The sequence below is a fragment of the Podarcis erhardii genome (genome assembly GCF_964252035.2).
Source record: "Podarcis erhardii genome assembly, chromosome: 2".
NCBI classification, from domain to species: Eukaryota; Metazoa; Chordata; class Lepidosauria; order Squamata; family Lacertidae; genus Podarcis; species Podarcis erhardii.
The window spans coordinates 6,863,756-6,886,202 of NC_138498.1; the positions used below are offsets into that span (position 1 = coordinate 6,863,756).

Here is a 22,447-nt window from a genome sequence, read left to right on the forward strand (position 1 = left end):
CTGAGCAGAAATGATCCTTGTGGTCCCTTCCAGCTCTGCAATTCTATGATTCTATGAAATTGGTGTGCCCTCTCTGTTCTCTTGCCCAGATACTTTAGCTTTGATTCTCTGACAGTTTGCAGCTATGATAATCTCTTTGTCCCAAGGGTGGAGATGCTTTCCTAGCTTTCAGAATGAAAGCAACCACAGCACAGAGTGCGAAGAGTTTGGCAATCCACCCCCCCCCCAATGTTGCCTAAGTACCTGCACAACACTTGCCAAACGAAAGCAAGCATTTCCCAGTTGCCTAGGCACCACAGGCACACACCCTACTCTTTGCACTATGTTGTAAGGATGCTGTGCAGCCTCCTGAACTACATGGACCATTAGTCTGACTCAACAGAAAGCAGCTTCCTATGTTCCTTAGTCAAGCTCTAAACTCTTACATGGCCTTTCAATTTTTCTAGGGCAGGGGTGCACAAACGTTTTTCAAAGAGGGCCAAATTTGATGAAGTGAACATGCGTGAGGGCCGACCAAAGTTGCTGAGCTTTTTTATATATATACTGATTTTTTAATACTGATTTATACTTCCACGGGGGCCAGATTAAATTGAACGGCAGGCCCAGTTTAGGCCCCCAAAACGGACTTTGGACATGCCTGTTCTAGGGTCAGATGAGCTAACCAAAGTCCAGAATGGGGTCAGACTAGAGTTGCAGGACCTTGGATAGCTCCAATCGGACTCTACCTGCCTGACTAACCACCACCAAGTGTTTGTCAGAGTAGTGGTGGTAGGTAATTTTAGATTCTGGACTTAATGATCTTACGAGAAGGCCCTATGTAGTTGGTCTTATGACCATTGCACCTCTTTATGTGCTTTTGGCTACAGTAGAATGATCGTTTCAAGCCTAATTTCAGCAAGGTGGAAGGAGAGGGTCCTGTGGGCACCTGCAAAGTCTTTGATGGGCCCATGTGTGCCCATGGGCACCATGTTGGCAACCTCTGCTTTAATATTATATTAAAAGAAACCCAAACAATTCATTTATACATTTACTACACACACACATGTACCATATCAATACAAAAAACATACAAAATTATCATTCATTATTATAGGATGGACAAACCATCCTATAATAACAGTCCCTTAAAATAAGTTACAGTGATACCTCAGGTTAAGTACTTAATTCGTTCCGGAGGTCCGTACTTAACCTGAAACTGTTCTTAACCTGAAGCACCACTTTAGCTAATGGGGCCTCCTGCTGCTGCCATGCCGCTGGAGCACGATTTCTGTTCTCACCCTGAAGCAAAGTTCTTAACCTGAAGCACTATTTCTGGGTTAGCGGAGTGTGTAACCTGAAGCGTATGTAACCTGAAGCGTATGTAACCCGAGGTACCACTGTATAGCCATTTTTAAAATTATTATTTCCTAATCATATTCTTACAGCATTCCAAATATCCCAATAGGCCCACATTTTCCTTAAACTTTTTTTAAAAATCAACCTCAGTACATCTTACGTAGATACTTAACATGGTTAATGAATGCAAGTGACCTTGCTCTAGAGACACCAGAATACTAGTGGCTGGGAACTGTGGAAGGGGAGAATGCTCTTGTGCTCAGGCCCTGCTTAAGGGTTTTCCCACGGGCATCTGGGTGGCCCATGGGAGAAGAGGATGTTGAACTAGATGGGCCATTGGTCTGATCCAGCAGAACTCTTCTTAGGTTCTTGTGACACTCAGTTGGATGTCTGTAAGTGGTGCTCCATGTTAGGATTCTTGCTCCATGTTTGCAGTCATGGGATTGTTGTCTATCACATGACGGTGTATGTTTTCAATCAACAGTGTGGGAAGTGACGGAGACAGGATGTTTTTGTTACTGTGTTCCATGATGTAGGACTATTGTCCTTTGTTTCCTTCTCTCTTTGCTCTCTGATGAGAAAGAGGAATGGACTAAGGCAGAATGCTCCGAGTGTATTATATGTAAATACAGTGGTACCTCGGGTTACATAAGCTTCAGGTTACATACGCTTCAGGTTACAGACTCTGCTAACCCAGAAATAGTACCTCGGGTTAAGAACTTTGCTTCAGGATGAGAACAGAAATCGTGCTCCGGTGGTATCAGTTGCTGTGATGTTCGGGCTGAAGAAAGCTTTTGAAGCTTCTGAACGACAGACCAGGAGGGAGAGAACTTGGCAGTTGGGCATGTGCCTCTGCCAGGGTCCTACACGAGAGTAAAGGTAAAGGGACCCCTGACAGTTAACTCTAGTCACGAATGACTCTGGGGTTGCGGCACTCATCTCGCTTTACAAGCCGAGTGAGCCAACGTTTGTCCGCAGACAGTTTTTCTGGGTCATGTGGCCAGCATGACTAAGCCGCTTCTGGCAAAACCAGAGCAGCGCACAGAAACACCGTTTACCTTCCCGCCAGAGTGGTACCTATTTATCTACTTGCACTTTGTGCTTTTGAGCTGCTAGGTTGGCAGGAGCAGGGACTGAGCAACGGGAGCTCACCCCGTAGCAGAAATTCGAACCGCTGACCTTTGGATCGGCAAGCCCAAGGCTCAGTGGTTTAGACCACAGCACTTCATGAGAGTAGGACGATCCTAACATGGTTATGGGCCCAGGAATCGGGACCACAGACCCAGTGGCAGCAGAGGAAGGACCGGGGGCTGTACAGGTGTCTGGGTTCTACACAGACACTCTAATAAATAGGAATGGGGTAAGTGTCCCTCTTCTCACACATGCATTCATTGCCCAAGGGCTCCTTAGCATTTTAAAGGGGGTTTGCTTTTTCCTTGGTAATCAGGTCATTTCCCCTCCTAAAACATAGCATTTGTAGCTGGAGGACTGTCTGTGGCAGGAAGTCAATTTCAAAATTCTTAACTTAGAAATCCACATGTCTCCCTTTCTGTATTTACAGATTGCCTTTCAGAATTGTCCCTCAAAGTGGATAATTAAATAATAATATATGCAACAATGGCAGCGAGAATGCTACTAGCCCAGAGATGGAAGGAAGGAGAAGTACCAATGAAAGAAGAATGGCAGACAAAACTGATGGGGTATGCAGAGATGGCAAAACTGATAGGGAAGATCCCAAACCAGGAAGATCAAGTATTTTTAAAAGAAAGACTGGAGTAATTTTTTAATTTATTTAAAAGACCACTGTAAATAGTTAAAATCACTGGCGGGGATGTAATGACACTTGTAATGTGGAATTAACTATGGTAACTATGGATATATAACAGATGGACAATGGTAAAAGATGCAGTAAAATTAATCTTAAATATGGAACCCATTGAGGGACGCAGGTGGTGCTGTGCTCTAAACCACTGAACCTAGAGCTTGCCGATCGGAAGGTCAGCAGTTCGAATCCCTGCGACTGGGTGAGCTCCTGTTGCTCGGTCCCAGCTCCTGTCCACCTAGCAGTTCAAAAGCACGTCAAAGTGCAGGAAGATAAATAGGTACCGCTCCGGCGGGAAGGTAAATGGCATTTCTGTGCACTGCTCTGGTTCACCAGAAGCGGCTTAGTCATGCTGGCCACATGAGCTGGAAAAACTGTCTGTGGACAAACGTCAGCACCCTCGGCCAGCAAAGTGAGATGAGTGCCGCAACCCCAGAGTCGTTCGCGACTGGACTTAACTGTCAGGGGTCCTTGTCCTTTATCTTTATCTTTATCTTTATCTTTATCTTTATCTTTATCTTTATCTTTATCTTTATCTTTATCTTTATCTTTATCTTTATCTTTATCTTTATCTTTATCTTTATCTTTATCTTTATGGAACCCATGGAGGGAGGGAAGGAGGACTCAAGGTTCAAAAGAACCTTTTATTTTAATGCTTGAAATGGTTAAGTTAAAATGTATAAAATTGTGAAAAAAACCAATAATATCCTTTTTTTAAAAAAGATAATTAAATAATAATAACTTCTGAAGGGAAGGGGGAGGGGCAATATACTTCACAAATTGTCAACCACTCCCATAAATTACCAATGAGGGAGGGATAGATTTATTTGACTGCAGTAAATAGTAGAAAGAAACTAAAGGGGGGGGGGGATAAAAGCTTTCTGAATGTTTATAGCTGACAGTTTAATACCTATGTTGGTCATGAGTGACAAGGATGATGAAATATGGATTTCAACTAGAGGCAGATACTGTGTTAATTATATAGGGGTAGGCTTCTAGAGTTAAAATGTTTGCAAGGTGAACATCTGATAATCTCAATGAAAGTCATTTTTTGCATTTCACCCAGACCCACTAGGTGTGGACATATTATTTAGTGGGTTTCAAGAAAGGATGGGCTGGTGCCAGACTAACCAAGCCTGCAAATAGTTCAAATTTCTTTCATTTCACTTCTCCAACCAAGCCCAGCTTCTGAAAGCCATATAAAGGAAGACTCGTAGAGGATTCTGGACTGTTCATCTCTCTCTACGCCGCCACCTTTATGCCGCAATGAGTCGACAGCTGAATGCCAGAGCTTTGAATGGAGGGAGGGGGTTTAGTGCTGGTTCTGCAATTGTTTTCGGAGGGGGCAGGATCAACGCCTCCTCTCCTAGCCGAAGAAGCGCCGGAGCAGCAAGTGGAATTGGTGGCATTTACAGTAGAAGCCTTTACAATCTGGGGGGTACTAAGCGCATCTCCCAGAGTGTGGTTCCTGGAGGTGCACATCACGGAGGTGGATTTGGTAGCAATGCTGGGGTTAGTTTTGGTGGATTTCCTGGTGGTGGATGGGCCAATGGCAACTTTGGCAATGGAAGAAATGGTCCTGGGTTTCTTTCCCATCCTCCGGGGAGCATCCCAGAAGTCATCATTAACCAGAGCCTCCTGGCGCCACTTAACCTGGAAATTGATCCTGACATCCAGAAAGTACGTAGAGAAGAAAGAGAGCAGATCAAGAACCTCAATAACAAATTTGCTTCCTTTATAGACAAGGTAGGATTTTTGAGCTCCTGTGTTAACTAACTGCTTCTTACTGTTGTTACATATTACTAAACTGTTACTAAATTCCTTTGTCAAACAGGAAATATTTAGCAGTATTCCAAATTGATATGCCTGTGATTATGTTAGTTCATACATTTTTGAATTATATATGATTTATCTGCCTCTTCCCCCCTTCGTGCAAATACTTTACGATTCTTATCTCACTTGTCACCACCAGTGGACACACTGATGGTTATATAGGTATCTACTTTGGCCAATTATTATCTAAATCTGGGAATGGGTCAAATTTCTTGGATTCTGCCTGTCTTTTCATTATGGCAAATTAAAATAAATGAAAAATAGACATTTTAGTAGAAACACTGAACCTTAATTCACAGAATGGGGACAGATGGATGATTTAATAAGACTGTCCTTTTTCAAATTGATTTGGAAATCTTCTAATGAAGCCTGGTGATGTTAAGGAAATGGGCTCTTTTCAGTCAGCCAGTGTGGTGTAGTGGTTGAGAGCGGTGGATTCGTAATCTGGTGAACCGGGTTCGCTTCCCCGCTCCTCCACATGCAGCTGCTGGGTGACCTTGGGTTAGTCACACTTCTCTGAAGTCTCTCAGCCTCACTCACCTCACAGAGTATTTGTTGTGGGGGAGGAAGGGAAAGGAGAATGTTAGCCGCTTTGAGACTCCTTGGGTAGTGATAAAGCAGGATATCAAATCCAAACTTTTCTTCTTCTTCTTGACATTTGTAAGAAGATCTTCTAACAATGTATTCTGGGTACACCCCCTGTTTCCATTTGAGAGAAATCAGCATGTGGCAATATCGTGGCATGATGCATTTGGGTTGAACTTACTTTTTGGACAATTCTTAAAACCTGCTGTGATGATAGATAGATAGATAGATAGATAGATAGATAGATGATAGATAGATAGATAGATGATAGATAGATAGATAGATAGATAGATAGATAGATAGATGATAGATAGATAGATAGATAGATGATGATAGATAGATAGATAGATAGATAGATAGATAGATAGATAGATGATAGATAGATAGATAGATAGATAGATAGATAGATAGATAGATGATAGATAGATAGATGATAGATGATAGATAGATAGATAGATAGATAGATAGATAGATAGATGATAGATAGATAGATAGATAGATAGATAGATGATAGATAGATAGATGATAGATAGATAGATAGATAGATAGATAGATAGATAGATAGATAGAGATGATAGAGAGATAGATATAGATGATGATAGATTAGATAGATAGATAGATAGATAGATAGATAGATAGATAGATAGATATAGATAGATAGATAGATATAGATAGATAGATAGATAGATGATAGATAGATATAGAATATTGAAAGGCAACTCCATAATGTAACACCACTCCATAACACATATCTTGACAAGTCTTGTGGGAGCCCAACGAACTCTCAGCATTGTTCTTGCTGGGGGGGGGGGAATGAGATGCAAAGCCCAAGGAGGATAAACAAACAAACAAACAAACAAACAAACAAACAAACAAACTGTAGAGCAGTTTCTTGTTGTTCAGGAAGGATGTCTGAATCAAATTCCATACTTGAATATTTGTAAATTAAAATTCATAGTTTTCCATCTAAGCCAGAGGAAATTTACCTGGTCATTTTAGTGTAGGGGAACATGGGCTACAAGCTGTATAGTAAAGCATATAGTAAAGCAATCAGCTGATTTCTTCAATGTAGACTGGATGGGACACACAATACACCACAAGACTTTCTGTGATGCTGCTTCCTATGTGCTAGAGAAGACATCAAATTGAAAAGAAAACTCAAGGAAATTTTCCTAATTTGATTCTCTTCCCCCAATTTGAACGCATAGTTTTATGATTGCTTATGATGGCATGTGTCTCCATCCAGCAAGTGATATCCATTTGCAGAAGTAGACATTTGTGTGTGCGGCCAGTCAATGGATATTAACATCTTATTGCTCATGCATACTGCAGTGTTTATCCAAATCATACTGAACAGAGAGTAAGACCACTTTCCATCGCAGGCCAACAATTGTTTCTGCAACCACAGCTGAATCAGGACCAGGGTGTTTAGAAAACATCTTGTATGTACAGGATTTGGCAAGGAAAATAATAATAGAATGTTAAGCATTATCATCCAGACTTACCATTTATTCAGGCAGTTATGCATCCAATGTCACAATGTGGAGTGTTCTGTTAAGGGTTCCAGCCAGCCAGCCAGCCAGCCAGCCAGCCATGCCCTTTTCCAGGACTCCATTCCATTTCCGCTCCCTCCTCTCAGGAAGTTTTCCATGCTCTCCCTCAATAGCCAGTATTTTGTGGTCACTCAGCATACTGTCCTCAATGTGCTGCTTTGGAAGTTCCCCTTTCCACAAGGTGTTCTGATTTTGTGTGTGTGTGCTTTTGCAAAATTGGGGTTCCCCCATGAGTGCAGATACTACCATCTACAGCATGGATGGAATTGTTTTGACTACATAAGGATTACCTTTGCAATTACAATGGTACCTCTGGTTATGTACTTAATTTGTTCCGGAGGTCCGTTCTTAACCTGAAACTGTTCTTAACCTGAAGCACCACTTTAGCTAATGGGGCCTCCCGCTGCTGCTGCACTGCCGGAGCCCGATTTCTGTTCTCATCCTGAAGCAAAGTTCTTAACCTGAGGTACTATTTCTGGGTTAGTGGAGTCTGTAACCTGAAGCGTCTGTAACCCGAGGTACCACTGTAATATCAGGAATAGCCAATATTGTGACCTCCAATCAGATGTTGCTGAACCACAACTCCCACCATCCCCGACCATTGACTGTGCTGGATGGAACTTCTGGGAGTTGTGGTCCAACAACTTCTGAAGGGCATCACATTGGCTACCCCTGATAGAGAGTACCCTGAATTTGAGCATTTTGGACTTCAAAATTTGCACTAAAAGAATTGAACAGTTCAGTTTCTTTTCTTTTATGTCATGTGACATTTTAGTACAATTGCTTTCCATGCTATGCCTGGAAGGGCTTAGAGCTGCAGTGTGACTACCCTTGGCCATTCCTATATGCATGCTGAAGCTGCTCACCAGTGCTCTGTTGGGTACTTGCAAAGACATTCAGCCTCCCTTTCAATCTGTTTGATCCTCAGGTTCGATTCCTCGAGCAGCAGAACAAAGTCCTAGAGACCAAATGGAACCTCCTGCAGCAGCAACCCATCTCCCACGCGAAGAGCAACATGGATTCCCTCTTTGAGGCCTACACCAACAGCCTGAGGAAACATCTAGACTCTCTAAAGGGTGAAAGAGGGAGGCTGGGTTCAGAACTGAAGAACATGCAGGATCTAGTGGAAGACTTTAAGCGCAGGTAGGTGAGGAAAGGCAAGGCCAGCGCTCAGTTTTTCCCACCTGGAGTGCAATTCCCCAGTGATGGAGACGTACATTTTGAAGTTCAGGAGCTCATCATGACAGCCTTCATAGCTACGATCCGAACAGCAGCTCTCAAATGCAGGCAGCTGTGTTATCCATATCTTCACAGGCACTTCCCTGCACCAAAGCAGCAGTGTGTAGCATAACACTAAATTTGATTAGGAACAACTGACAAGCCATAGATGTTAAAGAACAAATTCATCTGGTAAAGCACATCAGGCTTGAACCAAAGATCTTCAGCAACCTTTAACTTTTAATTAGAAATGCAAACAATCTTGCAAAAGTACCCAGCTTCTCCTTTGTTGGGATCAGATGGGATTACCATGAGGAATTTTAAATTGTACATCAAGCCATCGTGTCCACGATGAAAGCATTGTGTTGACTGGGTTTGATATATTGACGATAGTTTCTGATTAAATCCCACAAGATTCTACATTCATGCCCTTTTCATGCCCTTTTGCCTCTGGTGCCCATTTCTCTTGTCACGTACACAGCCCAGTTGCTTCGCCAGGCAGGCTCCTGGGTCATCAAAGACAGTGGGCAAGTTTCTTTGATGTAGGATGTTAATCTTAGGGCCAGAAAACAGATCTCACATGAAGGTGATCAAGATCTGCTGTCCTCCTGGCCATCCTTCTTATCATATGTATATTGCTTGTTTATTACCTCCGGGGTTGCCAAATGCTCTTCTTTGTAGTTCTGTTCTTTGTTTACCCTGTGCTTAATTAGTTATGGTGGTTTAACTTTCTCCCCACGTGGGTTTGTTGAAATGCTCAGAAGAAATCTGATTGGTTCTTACGAACACTCTGTAAAAAGTTCTTTTGTGAATAAAACTACCTGGGCCCAGGGGCTACACATGGACAGGAACAGAGAGACACGATTATATTCCCAGAGTCTTGCTGGTTCAAGTCTCTGTGTGTACAGTGGTGCCTCGCAAGGCGAAAATAATCCGTTCCGCAAGTCTCTTCGTCTAGCGGTTTTTTCGTCTTGCGAAGCAACCCTATTAGCGGTTTAGCAGATTAGCGCTATTAGCGGCTTAGCGGCTTAGCGGCTATTAAAGGCTTAGCGGCTTAGTGGCTAAAAGGCTATTAGCGGCTTAGTGGCTTAGAAAAGGGGGGGGGAGTGAAAAAGCCCATAGGGAAATTTGTCTTGCGAAGCGCATCGAAAAACGGAAAACCCTTTCGTCTAGCGGGTTTTTCGTCTTGCGAGGCATTCGTCTTGCGGGGCACCACTGTACTCTTATTAATCAGTCACAAATAAACTAGCAATCCTCATCAGCACCACATTCACTTGCCAGTGCATGGTAATCTGTTTCTGCTTTGAGAAAGGTCACCCATCATGGTTTACACATTTGATGGAAAGTGACATTGTAGAATAGAAATTAGTAGAGCCCCTTACTCTCTATTTCACCTTGCCAGTGGCGTTTCCCCTGGTTTTGTGCCCCCTCCCTTTTTACTTTGAACAGATAATGAACAGATTATGCCCACAAATCCATCACAATCTTTGCTTTTGTTTTCGTTTACTCTCAAAAGGTACGAGGAAGAAATCAACAAGCGCACCACTGCTGAGAATGAATTTGTACTGCTAAAAAAGGCAAGCCTTGAAACACACACAAAGTGATGACACTTGTTATAAATCAGGGGTGAAATACCTCAGGCCTGAGGTCTGAATATAGCTCTGCCCAGGCCTCTTTCTGGCTCTGGGGATCTTCCTTCACAACCACACAATCTCTCTTTCCTCACTGGCCTGGCTTCATAGCCTCCACGCTGTAACATGAACTCTGATATTGACTCTTGTGTGCCAGGGTGAAGGCTAGAGTCTCTTTCTCTCCCTCTCTCCCTCCCTCCCTCCCCCCCCTCTCTCTCTCTCTCTCTCTCTCTCTCTCTCTGTGTGTGTGTGTGTAAAAGCCAACCTTCTGTACAAATGTAAAATCTACCTTCCTTTCCCTGCCCACATGGGCCTCTGGACCTACCCACTATTGCCATGGGACACCTGGGGGCTGCACAGAAGGGAGTGTGGCCTTTGCTCTGAAAAAGGTTCTGCACACCTATTCCAAATGTAGGTAAATGAAGGGGTATGTGAGTGTGGGAATATGTAAATATACAGATGACCTACCCATCAACTGTCCTGCTTTAAGCGGTACATCCTGGAATTACAGAAGCTTCTGATCAGATCCCATGATGTCCTGTTTTGGCTCACATGAGAGCGCAGCCCTGGAAGATGTGCATTTGGGGGGCCACACTCTCACACAAATCACATGACTCGTGCAGGAGCTGCTCTCCCGATTTTCCTCTGTGGCATGTTGGAGGGTATACAACTAGTGAATTTTGTTAATTTAAAAACAAACAAACGAAAGAATGAACACATATGTCTAGAATGAGCTCCATGTTCGAGTGGGTACTGAAAAAAGGAAAGAAAAGCCCTCTGGTGTGCCTCCTCTGATGCTGATCTCTCCTGGTGGGCTTACCTGCTAGAGATTATGGTGGCAGCAGTGGCAGGCAGCTGTAGCAGGACTGGTGGCAGAGGCAGCACGGTAAGTCATCTGCCATGTAGATTTCCCACAGTGCTCTAGAATGATGCTACGCTGGGGGGTGTTATGAGTATCTGAAATGGTGAGTGACTTTCAAATCCACCATCATGTGTACTGGGCCCTGCCACAGCACTGGAGCCCTAGCAGCTGCTCAAGGATATCAACTGCTGATGCCATCGATGATAGATAGATAGATGATAGATACATAGGTAGATGATAGATGGATGATGATAGATAGATAGATAGATAGATAGATAGATAGATAGATATAGATAGATAGATAGATAGATAGATAGATAGATGATAGATAGATAGATGATAGATGCACAATCTCTTCCATTCAACATAGGATTTAAGTTTGGGAGAGTGGAGGGCACAAATCTGAGATCTAAGATGGTAATTTCAGGGTTTTTAGCACTTCCAAAAAAATGAGGGCCTGTGTTTGGAAGGTGGGATGCAACGTGTTTCCATTTTTACCTCCCTGCTCCAACTGGATTCACCTTTTTTTTGGGCAGAGGGAGGTGTGTTCTTCCCCTGCAGGCCCAGGACCTTGCATTGTAGATTTGAAAGGACCCTAGAGTAAAGGAGGAATGCCCCACAGTCCGTGATTTACCCCCTGCCGTTTCATCAAATGCTTAACTTCGGCTAGACCTCTACTGCTGTGTGTTCATTTGACTGGTTCTTAACCCTTTATGATCTTCAATGTAATTCCCCCCTCCCAGGATGTAGATGCGGCCTACATGAACAAGGTGGAGCTGGAGACCAGGGTGGCTTCTCTGACAGATGAACTCAACTTCTTGAGATCCCTGTATGAAGTGGTGAGGATACTTTGTGCTCTCCTAAGGACCACCTGAGATTCCCTGCATGAAATAAACTGATTGCAAACATTCCTACCCTTATCTGGATTCCATAGAGCAATGGCTATCCAGTGATTAAGATTTTTCTGTGACTTACAGGAGCTCTCACAGATGCAAGGGCAGCTAAGTGACACTAGCATCATCCTCTCAATGGACAACAACCGTGACCTGGACTTGGACAGCATCATTGCAGAAGTCAAAGCTCAGTATGAAGATATGGCCAACAGGAGCCGAGCAGAAGCAGATGCCATGTACCAAAGCAAGGTGTGTACGTCTGGCTTGGGCAAGTAACATGACAAGTGATGCAAAATGTGGCCGTTAAAATGCCACTCAAATCCATATGAAACTTGACAAATTCATCAGAGGAAATTTGGACACCTGGAGCTATCCTTTTTGGAAGGATCTCTATAATAAAAATGAATGTGCTCCCCAAACTATTGTTTCTCTTTCAATCGATCCCGATACTTGGTGGGACGGACCGTCTCAGGGAATGGCAATAATATATTTCAAAATTCATCTGGCAGGGGAAGAGACCCAGAACAAAACATCTAGTCTTAATTGATATTAAAGACAGAGGAGGCTTCTCCTCCAGATAAAAGTCTGTACTATGAAGCGGTCTGTCTCACCTGGTTGAGGGATTGGTGTTCATTGGGGAACCCAGACTTATTAGATCTTGAAGGATTTAATATCAGGTACAGTTGGCATGCGTACCTGATCTATGGAAAGTACATAAGGACTTTACCAATCATATTATCAGAAAATCCTTATATATAGTCTGGGAGAAATACAGAGACCTTCTAGAACAGAAGATGCCATAGTGGATCTCACCAATTGAGGCAGTGGCTGTAAGGAGGAAAAACTCAAGTGGAAAGTGGCCCACCTACCAAACATTACTTAAAGAAACTTGACAAATTCCAAACAGGAGAGTTAATGAGAATTTCCCACCTAAAAATAATTCCCGCAGTTAGAGCACTGTAAAGGTAAAGGGACCCCTGACCGTTAGGTCCAGTCGCAAACAACTCTGGGGTTGCGGCGGTCATCTCGCTATACTGGCTGAGGGAGCCAGCGTACACCTTCCGGGTCATGTAGCCAGCATAACTAAGCTGCTTCTGGTGAACCAGAGCAGTGCACGGAAATGTCTTTTACCTTCCCGCCGGAGTGGTACCTATTTATCTACTCGCACTTGATGTGCTTTTGAACTGCTAGGTTGGCAGGAGCAGGGACCAAGCAACGGGAGCTCACCTCATCATGGGGATTCGAACTGCCAACCTTCTGATCGGCAAGCCCTAGGCTCATGCTTTCTTGTTGCAAAGAAGAGCTCAAAACAATAAAAATCTATTGATTTGCTTCTAAAAAAAATCTAGTCCACTCTTGTCTACTCTGGCTGGCTGCTATGGCTCCTCAAGGTCTTGGGCAGAGACAGGGAGAGGGCTTTCTCATCACATGTCCCTTGATCCTATTGATTGGAGATGCCCAGGGACCTCCTGTATGTAAACACATGCTTTGCCACTGAGCTAAGGTCCTTCTTGTGTGGGAATTTCTGCATTCAAAAGCCAAAGATGAGAATCTGAGGGACACTCAAGATTCGGAGGGGTTTTTTTTGTTTTGTTTTATCCTTCTTGCTTTTGCAATTGTATGCTGAAACATGCCATTGAACTAATGGATGGAATTCAGCTTAGTGCTAGGTGCGGTATGCACTTGCGGATCAAGGTCTGCTTGCGCAATGAGACCCCCCCACTCTATTCCACCTGCATGCCCCCTAAACCTGTTTTGGGGGCATAGTGCTTCCCTCCAACTCCTCTTTCACCTTCAGCCACTGGCAGCTGCAGGCAGTTGCAACTGGTGATGGATTTGGCCTAAGGACTGGCAGCTGCTGTTACACTTTATGATGTCACTTAAAATCAGTTTCAGGAACTTCAGCTCACAGCGAGGAAACATGACGATGCCTTGAAAAATTCCAAGATGGAGATTTCTGAGTTGAATCGACTCATCCACAGACTAAGATCAGAAACGGAAAGTGTGAAGAAACAAGTAAGATGCACATTCCTTTAGCAGATATGCATAGCAAAGGTTGTTTGTTTGCATCCAGTGAATGCTCTGCTACGGAGGTTCTCCATAAGTTGTTGGAATTCAGTTCCTATCAACCTCAGCTAGCAAAATCAGAGGTCATGGATGATGCGAGTTGTAGTCCAATAACATTTGGAGAGCCTCATGGTTCTCATCCATGGTCTAATAATGTTATAGTGAATAGTGCACATTGCAGTGGTTTGGGGAAAGACTTTTAATGGAGTGAATGTATTGTTAGCTAATTAAGAATTTAATAGCAGTAATGCTTTCTGGAAAACAAGTCAATCCAGCACTAATTAGCTCCAGCAGTTTTACTATGGTTTTGCAATATTTGGGGTGAGTTTATATACACTCAGGGTGGGGAAACTGTGGCTTTTCAGATTCTGTTGGACTCCAACTCCCATCAGCTCCAGACAGCCTGGCCAATGGTCAATGATGATGGGATTGTACGTAGTCCATCAAGATCTGAAGTGCCACAGGTTCCCCACCTGTGATATTCACCCTGCTTTCAGGGTGTTTTAGCATCACCTTGTGAAGAAATGATCTTGAGTTAGGCCCAAGGCTAGCAATAATATTTATGTTTGATTCTACAAATATACCTTGAATCCATTTCAACTAAATAATTCAGTTCCTGGTTTATAAATAATTTTGCTGCTTTCACAACACAATGGGGTTCTCTCATTTACCTGTTTGGCATTCCATAGATACAGGTGTGTCACAAATTCTTTAAATTATGACTGCTACAAACTTCAAAATGTAAATATGGATTTTTGAGTTGTGAACTTTTTCTTTAAGTTTTCTTTCAAAAAGATGTATTTTAGTCTGATAATCTGTAACATGCTATGCCTCAAGAAGTGCAGGACATAATTTTACTTTGGAAAAAATTGGGGGTTAAATCAGGAATAGGCCAAATCATTCCTATTAGTCATTCTGGCTGGGGCTGCTGGGAGCTGGAGTCCATCTAGAACAGGGATAGGCAACCTAAGGCCCGGGGGCCAGATGCGGTCCAATAGCCTTCTCAATCCGGCCCATGGACGGTCCAGGAACCAGCGTGTTTTTACATGAGTAGAATGTGTCCTTTTATTTAAAATGCATCTCTGGGTTATTTGTGGGGCATAGGAATTCGTTCATTCCCCCCCCCCAAAAAAAAATATAGTCCAGCCCACCACATGGTCTGAGGGACAGTGGACTGGCCCACGGCTGACCCGTGGTTGCTGACCCATGATCTAGAAGGCACCAAGTTTCGTGCACTACAATGATTCCTAAGTTGTTTTTTACTTACTGCATAGCTACATCTGAGAGTTAAGGGCATAAAAATGGACTCCAAATGTAATCCAAATGAATGAATCATTCATTTAGAGGCAGAACGAAGTATTTGAAACATTCAAAGCACTGTCACTTGTGGTGTAAAGTCTTAAAGCCCCAATTATTAAATTTATGGGTAGACCTTTTGTCAAGACCTTTCCTAACTTGAACTTGACAATGAAATGGAGACTGTGACTGTGTTAAGGACTTTTGCCTATGGCTCTGTTATTTCGATTTGTTAGAAAGCTGTGTGCTATGTTCTTAAGTTAGTGTTCTTATGGTAATTCTTGTATCAGTTTGAGACTGTACTGGGCATATGGAAATTTTATGAAAATAATAAATAATAATTAAAATGGCTAATGTTTGCCCTGAAAAAAAAAAGCCCCTCAAAGAAGCTCTGGTGATGTGGGCTGATTTCTATGTGAGCTGATTTCTGTTCTTTGCATTTTCTCCATAGTGTGTACATCTTCAGTCATCTATTGCTGAAGCTGAAGAACGTGGAGAGATAGCTCTCAAAGATGCAAGGGAAAAGCTGTTGGAACTGGAGAATGCCATGCAGAAGGCTAAGGAGGAGCTGGCCCGCCTTTTGCGTGATTATCAGGAACTTTTGAATATTAAGCTAGCCCTGGATATTGAGATTGCTACCTACAGGACCCTCTTGGAAGGAGAAGAATGGAGGTGGGTTTGGTGAAAACCAATGTCATGGCTGACAGGCTGTCCACACTAGGACTAGTTGCGTGGCAAGTTCTTGCCTCCCCCCTCAGAAATAACGACACGAGACACAAGAATTCGGGTTAATGGGTCAAATTAGGCCACAACTTTATTGATTACAGGAATTGAGCGGTATTGGCTTAGGCATTGGTCCTAACAACTACCTGGTTTCAGCCCGCTTGCTAGAAGACCGGTAAGGGTTAACCACCAGTAGGGGGAGTCCTGCTGAGGCACGTCAACTAGGAGCTCCCCCCGGAGTTACCGCTTGGGGGCGTGCCGTGGGCCCACACCTCCATAGGCTTAGGACAAGGCCACGCCCCCCGGAATCCTTTACCGGACTACCCTTTTGTTTGGGGGGAAGGTGATGACGCTTCCTTCCTCCTTCATCTGCACAACAATAGAACAATACCCTTACCAATGCCTAACCGCCAATACCGAGGAGTTGTGACGGATTGCTACGAGGCAGGCGAAAACCAAGCGGCTGGTGACAATCTGCCAAATGGAAAAATTCCTACCAGGCCCCTTGACGGCGACCAACCGAAGTCCATAGCAACGTCAGAGAGCCTAGCCTAACGGGTGGGAGGGAAGGGAAAAACCTGGCTAGCTGCAGCGCGGAAAAGAGGAAGAGCCTCGGCTGCGCCAGACCTAAATGTAGCATGGCCAATTGGCTGGCCCGGGGATGACGCGTCTGAGGATTCCCTGATATCGCGGGGGCGGAAGGCAGCCCCCGTGAGTGTGGGGAGGGGCGTGAAGCCCGCAACCCCACCTCCTCCCTAGCTCGGAAGTGGCTTTGTTTCCATACTCACCATTTTCTCTGGTATTGATGCGTTTCACTCCTTAATTTATTCTTGAGAATCCAGGAACTGATCTCGAAAGGTTCTGTTCTCATTTATCCTGTTGCCCTGTCTACTTCATATGTTGATTTGTTCTGTTGTTGTTGTTGTTTAAATCCCATCACAATCTTCTGAGATCAGAATGAACACTGGACTCAGCTATACAGCTGCAAATAAAACCTTTTAAGTGCAATATACAAGGTGACACAGGATGGCGATGGTGAGCCTTATGGAAAATTCAATGTATTTTAAAAAATGCTTTAAAAAAAGCATTTTCAGAACGTTTTTAGTACAGTGGTGCCTCGCAAGCCGAAATTAATTCGTTCCGCAAGTTTTTTCTTCTTGCGAGTTTTTCGTCTTGCGAAGCACGGTTTCCCATAGGAATGCATTGAAAATCAATCAATGCGTTCCTATGGAGACCGTCCGGGGACAGAGGGGAAGCGCCGTGTGCCTTCCCCTCTGTCCCCGGACCTGTTTTAAAGCAAGGGAAGGGGCAGCAGGGAGAATCGCTTCTCCCCGTTGCCGCCCCTTGGTTCAAAAGGGTTACATCCCCCATCTTCATCCTTCTGTACAGTCAGTGTTGGAGCAATAATAATAATAATAATAATAATAATAATAATAATAATACAGTGGTACCTTGGGTTATGTACTTAATTCGTTCCAGAGGTCTGTTCTTAACCTGAAACTGTTCTTAACCTGAAGCACCACTTTAGCTAATGGGGCCTCCTGCTGCCGCTGTGCCACCAGAGCACGATTTCTGTTCTCATCCTGAAGCAAAGTTCTTAACCTGAAGCACTATTTCTGGGTTAGCGGAATCTGTAACCTGAAGCATATGTAACCTGAAGCGTATGTAACCCGAGGTACCACTGTAACAGCAATAATAATAAATAAACCTGGGTGATACTAACAAGCTTCTAGCTAGTTTGATGTAGCTCAGTGCTATTGGGACAGGGGAAGCCAGTTTCGCCAGCAAATCCTGAAGAGGGCACATGATCAGTTTCATTCAGTGCTGCTTGAAAAAATAATGGAAAATGTTGCTTTCCCTTTTATACAAGGACTAGATAATGCAATCACCCAGTGAACAGTGGCAGTACTAGTATAGCACTAATGCTTGTTTGTTGGCTTGTTGGTTTGTTTTTATAAAGTTGCCTGGCAGTATTCACTGTATGTGGATACAATCTTCACAATGTAAGTAGATTATCAAGCAATTTGCTTTGCTAACAATAATGCTAGCAAGTACAAATGAATTCAGTCTAGCAATGCTCATATTCAGAATGGGAATCCTGTGGTCCTCCATGCATTGATGGTCTACAGTTCTCATCAACCCTGATTGTTGGTCATGCTGGCTGGGAGTTTGATTCTGACAATGTCTGGAGGACCATGGGATCCTCATCCCTGTACGGAGGTGATGATTTGCCACATTTATGAGCCATAAGCAATAACGGATAACAACAGCAAGGCTGCAATCCTACTCAAATCCTACTCAACATTGTACTCAAATGTTGCAGAAATCAAGTTTTCATTCATACTTAGCCAAATTTCCTTGACGAAGCGCATCAGCAACTGCTGCTGAATCAATATTACACTCTGAGCCATTTTTTGTTATTTATCAGAACCCATTCCTGCAATTGTTCGAAAGCACGTCAAAGTGCAAGTAGATAAATAGGTACCGCTCCGGCGGGAAGGTAAATGGCGTTTCCGTGTGCTGCTCTGGTTTGCCAGATGAGGTTTAGTCATGCTGGCCACATGACCTGGAAGCTGTACGCCGGCTCCTTCGGCCAATAAAACGAGATGAGCGCCGCAACCCCAGAGTCGGCCACGACTGGGCCTAATGGTCAGGGGTCCCTTTACCTTTATTCCTGCAATTGCTGCAGAAAGAATGAGTTGCACCACCAATTTCTGTGCCAACTCTGTTTTCCCCATTGAAGCACATTTATAAAATTTATCTTAAACAACAATTCTAAAACAACAACAAAAACAAAAGCAAAAGCAAAAGCAAAAGCAAAAGCAAACAACAACTGGCAGATTTAAACTTTTCGAGCTGAGAGAGACAACCAGTCTTTCATGGAGAAGAAAGCAAGTTTCAGGCAGGTGTAATTCATGTTGAGTCCCACAATGCCACCCCCCCAAAAATTCACACTTCACACATCAATTTTTGTTTAAGGTTTTTGGCATAATTTTGGCCACAACTTTATTCAAAATACAAAAAATGTGAGTGGTTGCTTAGGCATTGGTTATGACTATCTGTCCTTGCCCTCAGGGACAGAGCTGGCCTTCTGGACACCAACGGAAGCCAGCGTGGGAAACAAGTATTGGTTGAGAAAATGGAGCTGGGCATCAGTCCCTCATTTCTCACCCTCATGTTCCTGTGGGGCTTGCACAGCCCAAGTCTGATGCCAGCGACAAGGACGAAAAGAATGGCAAGCCCCTGGATTCCTTTAATGGAATTCCCTTTCCACACCATTTGGAGGGGTAGGCACAAGAACCAATTTAACCAATGCCTAACCGCCAACCTTACAAGTTGTGACGATTTGCTACGCAGTAGGCAAAAACCAAATGGCACCAGCCAATCAGCCAGATGGCAAAATTCCTACCAGGCCCCCGCACCAAGGCGGACGACCCCATGACAGGCATAGCAAGGTCAAGTGATCAAGAACTCCCCCCCCATTAAAGGGAGGGAGGGAGGGTGATCCGGTGCAAAACAGCCAAGAAGACGTCCAACGTCTGGCCCCTGTATTTAAAGCCTCTGACCCCTCCTCCAAATTGGCAACAATCAAAACTCCCCAGCAACCCAATTTTAACCCAATAGGCAGAACACGCTTTACTGAGAAAAGTGTAAGGTGGGAATTTTGTTTTATTTTGCTGGGAACAAAGACACCACAAGAGCCTGGGGGGCACAATAGCTGTCCCTGCAGGCCAGAATAATTAACATGCTGTTAATGTTAGCTGTGCCATCAGTTGCAACTGACATTTCAAGAAACAAAGAGACAATTGAAATGGACAATTTCAGGTTGATTTACAAGGCATTTTGTTAGCTGAATGATTTTATGAGACACTTTTGGGCAAGGTAATTTCAGCAGCCAACAAACACCCAAATACCAGTGAGTTCAATCCCTGCTCAACAGTAAGATCCATTGAACCCTATATATTGTTACTTGGGAGTAAGTCCTATTGAATTCAGTGGGGCTTAGCTTGGTGTAGACCTGAAAGTGTGCATGATGCAGTAGTATCTGCAGACTAGCTTGAGAAGAAGGAGGATGTGGAGTACTGAATTGCTCACTTTTTACTTTTTTCTTTCCCCAAACAGGATGTCTGGAGAATATGGCAATGCTGTAAACATATGTAAGTAGCCAAAGATTTTGTGCTGGTATTCTGGGTTTGCAACGACAGCATGTTTCTGAAGCACCTGGGCCAGATTCAAGTACCCCATTCCACTGGAAGCCAGAGCAAGGACTGTTGCTGGTGCAGTGAAGCTTTCCCTCTCTCCTCTCTCTGCGCCTCACCAAATCCACTCTCCAGATGCAGGAGATGCCCAGTACAGCATGTGGGGGCAGGAGAGAGGATATTCCCTTATACTGCATCGGACCATTGGTCCATTAGCTCAGCACTGTCTACTCTGACTGGCAGTAGCTCTCTGGGGTTTCAGGCAGAAATCCTTCTACCTGCTCTACCTGGGGATACCTGAGGTTGCAGCTGGGACCTTCTGCGTGCAAAGCAGTTGCTGTACCACTGAGCTATGAACCTTCCCCAAGTTACAGCCCCTAATGAATAAGGATTCAGATTGTTTGCACATTAAATGTTCCGAACATTTCCAAAGCTTTTAAGTGTGAATATCATATGCCAACAGGGAACTCGTTCTCCTAAAGTGGACCCTTAGTTTGCTGAAGTACTTTTTAAAAAAGCAGGAGGACAAGACCAAAAACAACTCATTGGGGACGGAACACCCTCAGATGGTGTAGAATAGTGACTGTTAGGAGAAAAATGGGGGGGGAAATGGATGAGGGGAGGTGGGTGAGATGGAATTTCTTAGAAAAGGACCCGGCTGGTTGGCTAGCTAGCTGTACAGGCTTAACTGAATGAGTGTCTCACTTGGGAATCTCTCTAAAATTAGTGTGCCACAATTAAAATGATGATCTTCTTCTTCTTCTTCTTCTTCTTCTTCTTCTTCTTCTTCTTCTTCTTCTTCTTCTTCTTCTTGTCTTCTTCTTCTTCTTCTTCCTGAAGCTGTAGTTAGCAACAACAGCATGGCAGGAGGAAGTGGACTGAGCTGCAGAGAAGGGCTCAGCATCAGAAGTGGATCAAGTTCTGGAAGTGGCAGGGGCACCGTGGGATATGGCTCTGGAGGTGGCGGAAGTTGCTCCGGCCTGAAAATCATATCAACAACTTCTACGAGCAAAAGGACAACCATCAGATGAACCATAATCATAATGTACTGAAGGACCAAACTGACCACTTGCAAAGCCTAGAGGCTGTCAACACTAAATATCTGCTGTGAAGAAACTTGCCCTTTGTGTGCAACAACTCTTTTTCATGGCTTCAGAACGGGGTTGGGAAACCTGTGGCACTCCACATGTTCCTAGATTATATCTCTCAGCATCCTTAGCCACTGACCATGTTGGGTGGCACTGATATATATAAAATCTCCTACAAGCATTTAACTTTAACTTCTATGGCTCCCCACTCCTCCAAATCCTAAGAACAGCACAATGCTGAGAAGCCTCTAGTTAGGCTTCGTTAACCACCTTTGCACAAAGAACTACAATTCCCAGGGTTCCCTTCAAAGAGGGGGTGACAGTTAATTCAATACAGTGATACCTCTGGTTATGGTCTTGATCTGTTCCTGGGTGCTGTTCGCACCCTGAAAAGTCCACAACTAGAGTGCCGCTTCTGCGCATGCAGGAGGCATGATAGAGTGCTTCTGCACATGCGTGCATGGCGAAACCCGGAAGTATACACTTATGGGTTTGCCGCGTTCGTATCCTGAAAAAATGCAACCGGAGAATGATGTAACAAGAGGTAAAGGTAAAGGGACCTCTGACCATTAGGCCCAGTCGTGGCCGACTCTGGGGTTGCAGCACTCACCTCACTTTATTGGCCGAGGGAGCCGGCGTACAGCTTCCGGGTCATGTGGCCAGCATGACTAAGCCGCTTCTGGCGAACCAGAGCAGCGCACGGAAACGCCATTTACCTCCCCGCCAGAGCAGTACCTATTTATCTTCCTTTACTTTGACGTGCTTTCGAACTGCTATGTTGGCAGAAGCTGGGACCGAGCAACGGAAGCTCATCCCGTCACGGGGATTCAAACTGCCGACCTTCTGATCGGCAAGTCCTAGGCTCTGTGGTTCAACCCACAGCCTACCTGCATCCCTCGTAACAAGTGGTACAACCGTATAAATCTGTGGTGTGCTGGGCTGTTAATATGCTGTCAATATTATTCCGCACTGTTGCCTTATGTTGCAAAAAATGGTTTGTGACACAGCAGCTCAGAATGGCACCCTAACACACGTTCTCTCTCCGCTTCCCCCATTCAAACAGTTTGATCTTGCAAGTCTGAGTTCATCTAAAGTAGGCCTGGCTACCATTATAGCCCTTTAGGTGAGGGGCTCACTACCCAACCACCCATCACTTGCTCTTACCATGCTTTCCTTCTGGGATGTCAGGACCTCCCCAAAAGTACTGATCTTTCACTTTACTGATGAGCTTGTATGGCACAATCCCAGAATGAGAAAAGAATCGCAGGCCCACCAATGCTTGTTTGTGAGAACATACTATCTCCCAGGTTTTTTGATGAGGGGGGAGGGGTCGGGGACTGAT

General features: G+C 44.2%; 1 protein-coding gene and 1 long non-coding RNA gene across 2 annotated transcripts in view; one reads left to right on the top strand and one right to left on the bottom strand.

Annotated features, from left to right (window-relative positions):
- Positions 1–541: 541 nt before the first annotated feature.
- Positions 542–22,447, bottom strand: part of LOC309332441 — a 158,015-nt gene continuing 136,109 nt past the window's right edge. Inside the window, exons 2-3 of the long non-coding RNA XR_014152080.1 lie at positions 17,330–17,420; positions 542–1,189 (exon numbers count right to left, since the gene is read on the bottom strand). This is a non-coding gene — a long non-coding RNA (uncharacterized lncRNA). The remainder of the gene's footprint in view (positions 1,190–17,329; positions 17,421–22,447) is intronic.
- LOC309332052 (keratin, type II cytoskeletal 75-like) lies at positions 2,107–21,297 on the top strand. The gene is made up of 10 exons (XM_081844700.1): positions 2,107–2,695; positions 4,224–4,903; positions 8,057–8,271; positions 9,863–9,923; positions 11,583–11,678; positions 11,817–11,981; positions 13,623–13,748; positions 15,547–15,767; positions 19,941–19,975; positions 20,858–21,297. The coding sequence occupies exons 2-10, from the start codon at positions 4,424–4,426 to the stop codon at positions 21,046–21,048; spliced, it is 1,590 nt and encodes a 529-aa protein (XP_081700826.1). The 5' UTR covers positions 2,107–2,695; positions 4,224–4,423; the 3' UTR covers positions 21,049–21,297.

Bases quoted from the DNA above. Each gene is read 5' to 3' on its own strand.
- LOC309332052 (XM_081844700.1), top strand. From the start codon at position 4,424: ATGAGTCGACAGCTGAATGCCAGAGCTTTGAATGGAGGGAGGGGGTTT. The intron at 9,924-11,582 runs GCAAGCCTTGAA...CCCCCCTCCCAG, and splicing joins AATTTGTACTGCTAAAAAAG to GATGTAGATGCGGCCTACAT. The intron at 15,768-19,940 runs GTGGGTTTGGTG...TTCCCCAAACAG, and splicing joins TTGGAAGGAGAAGAATGGAG to GATGTCTGGAGAATATGGCA.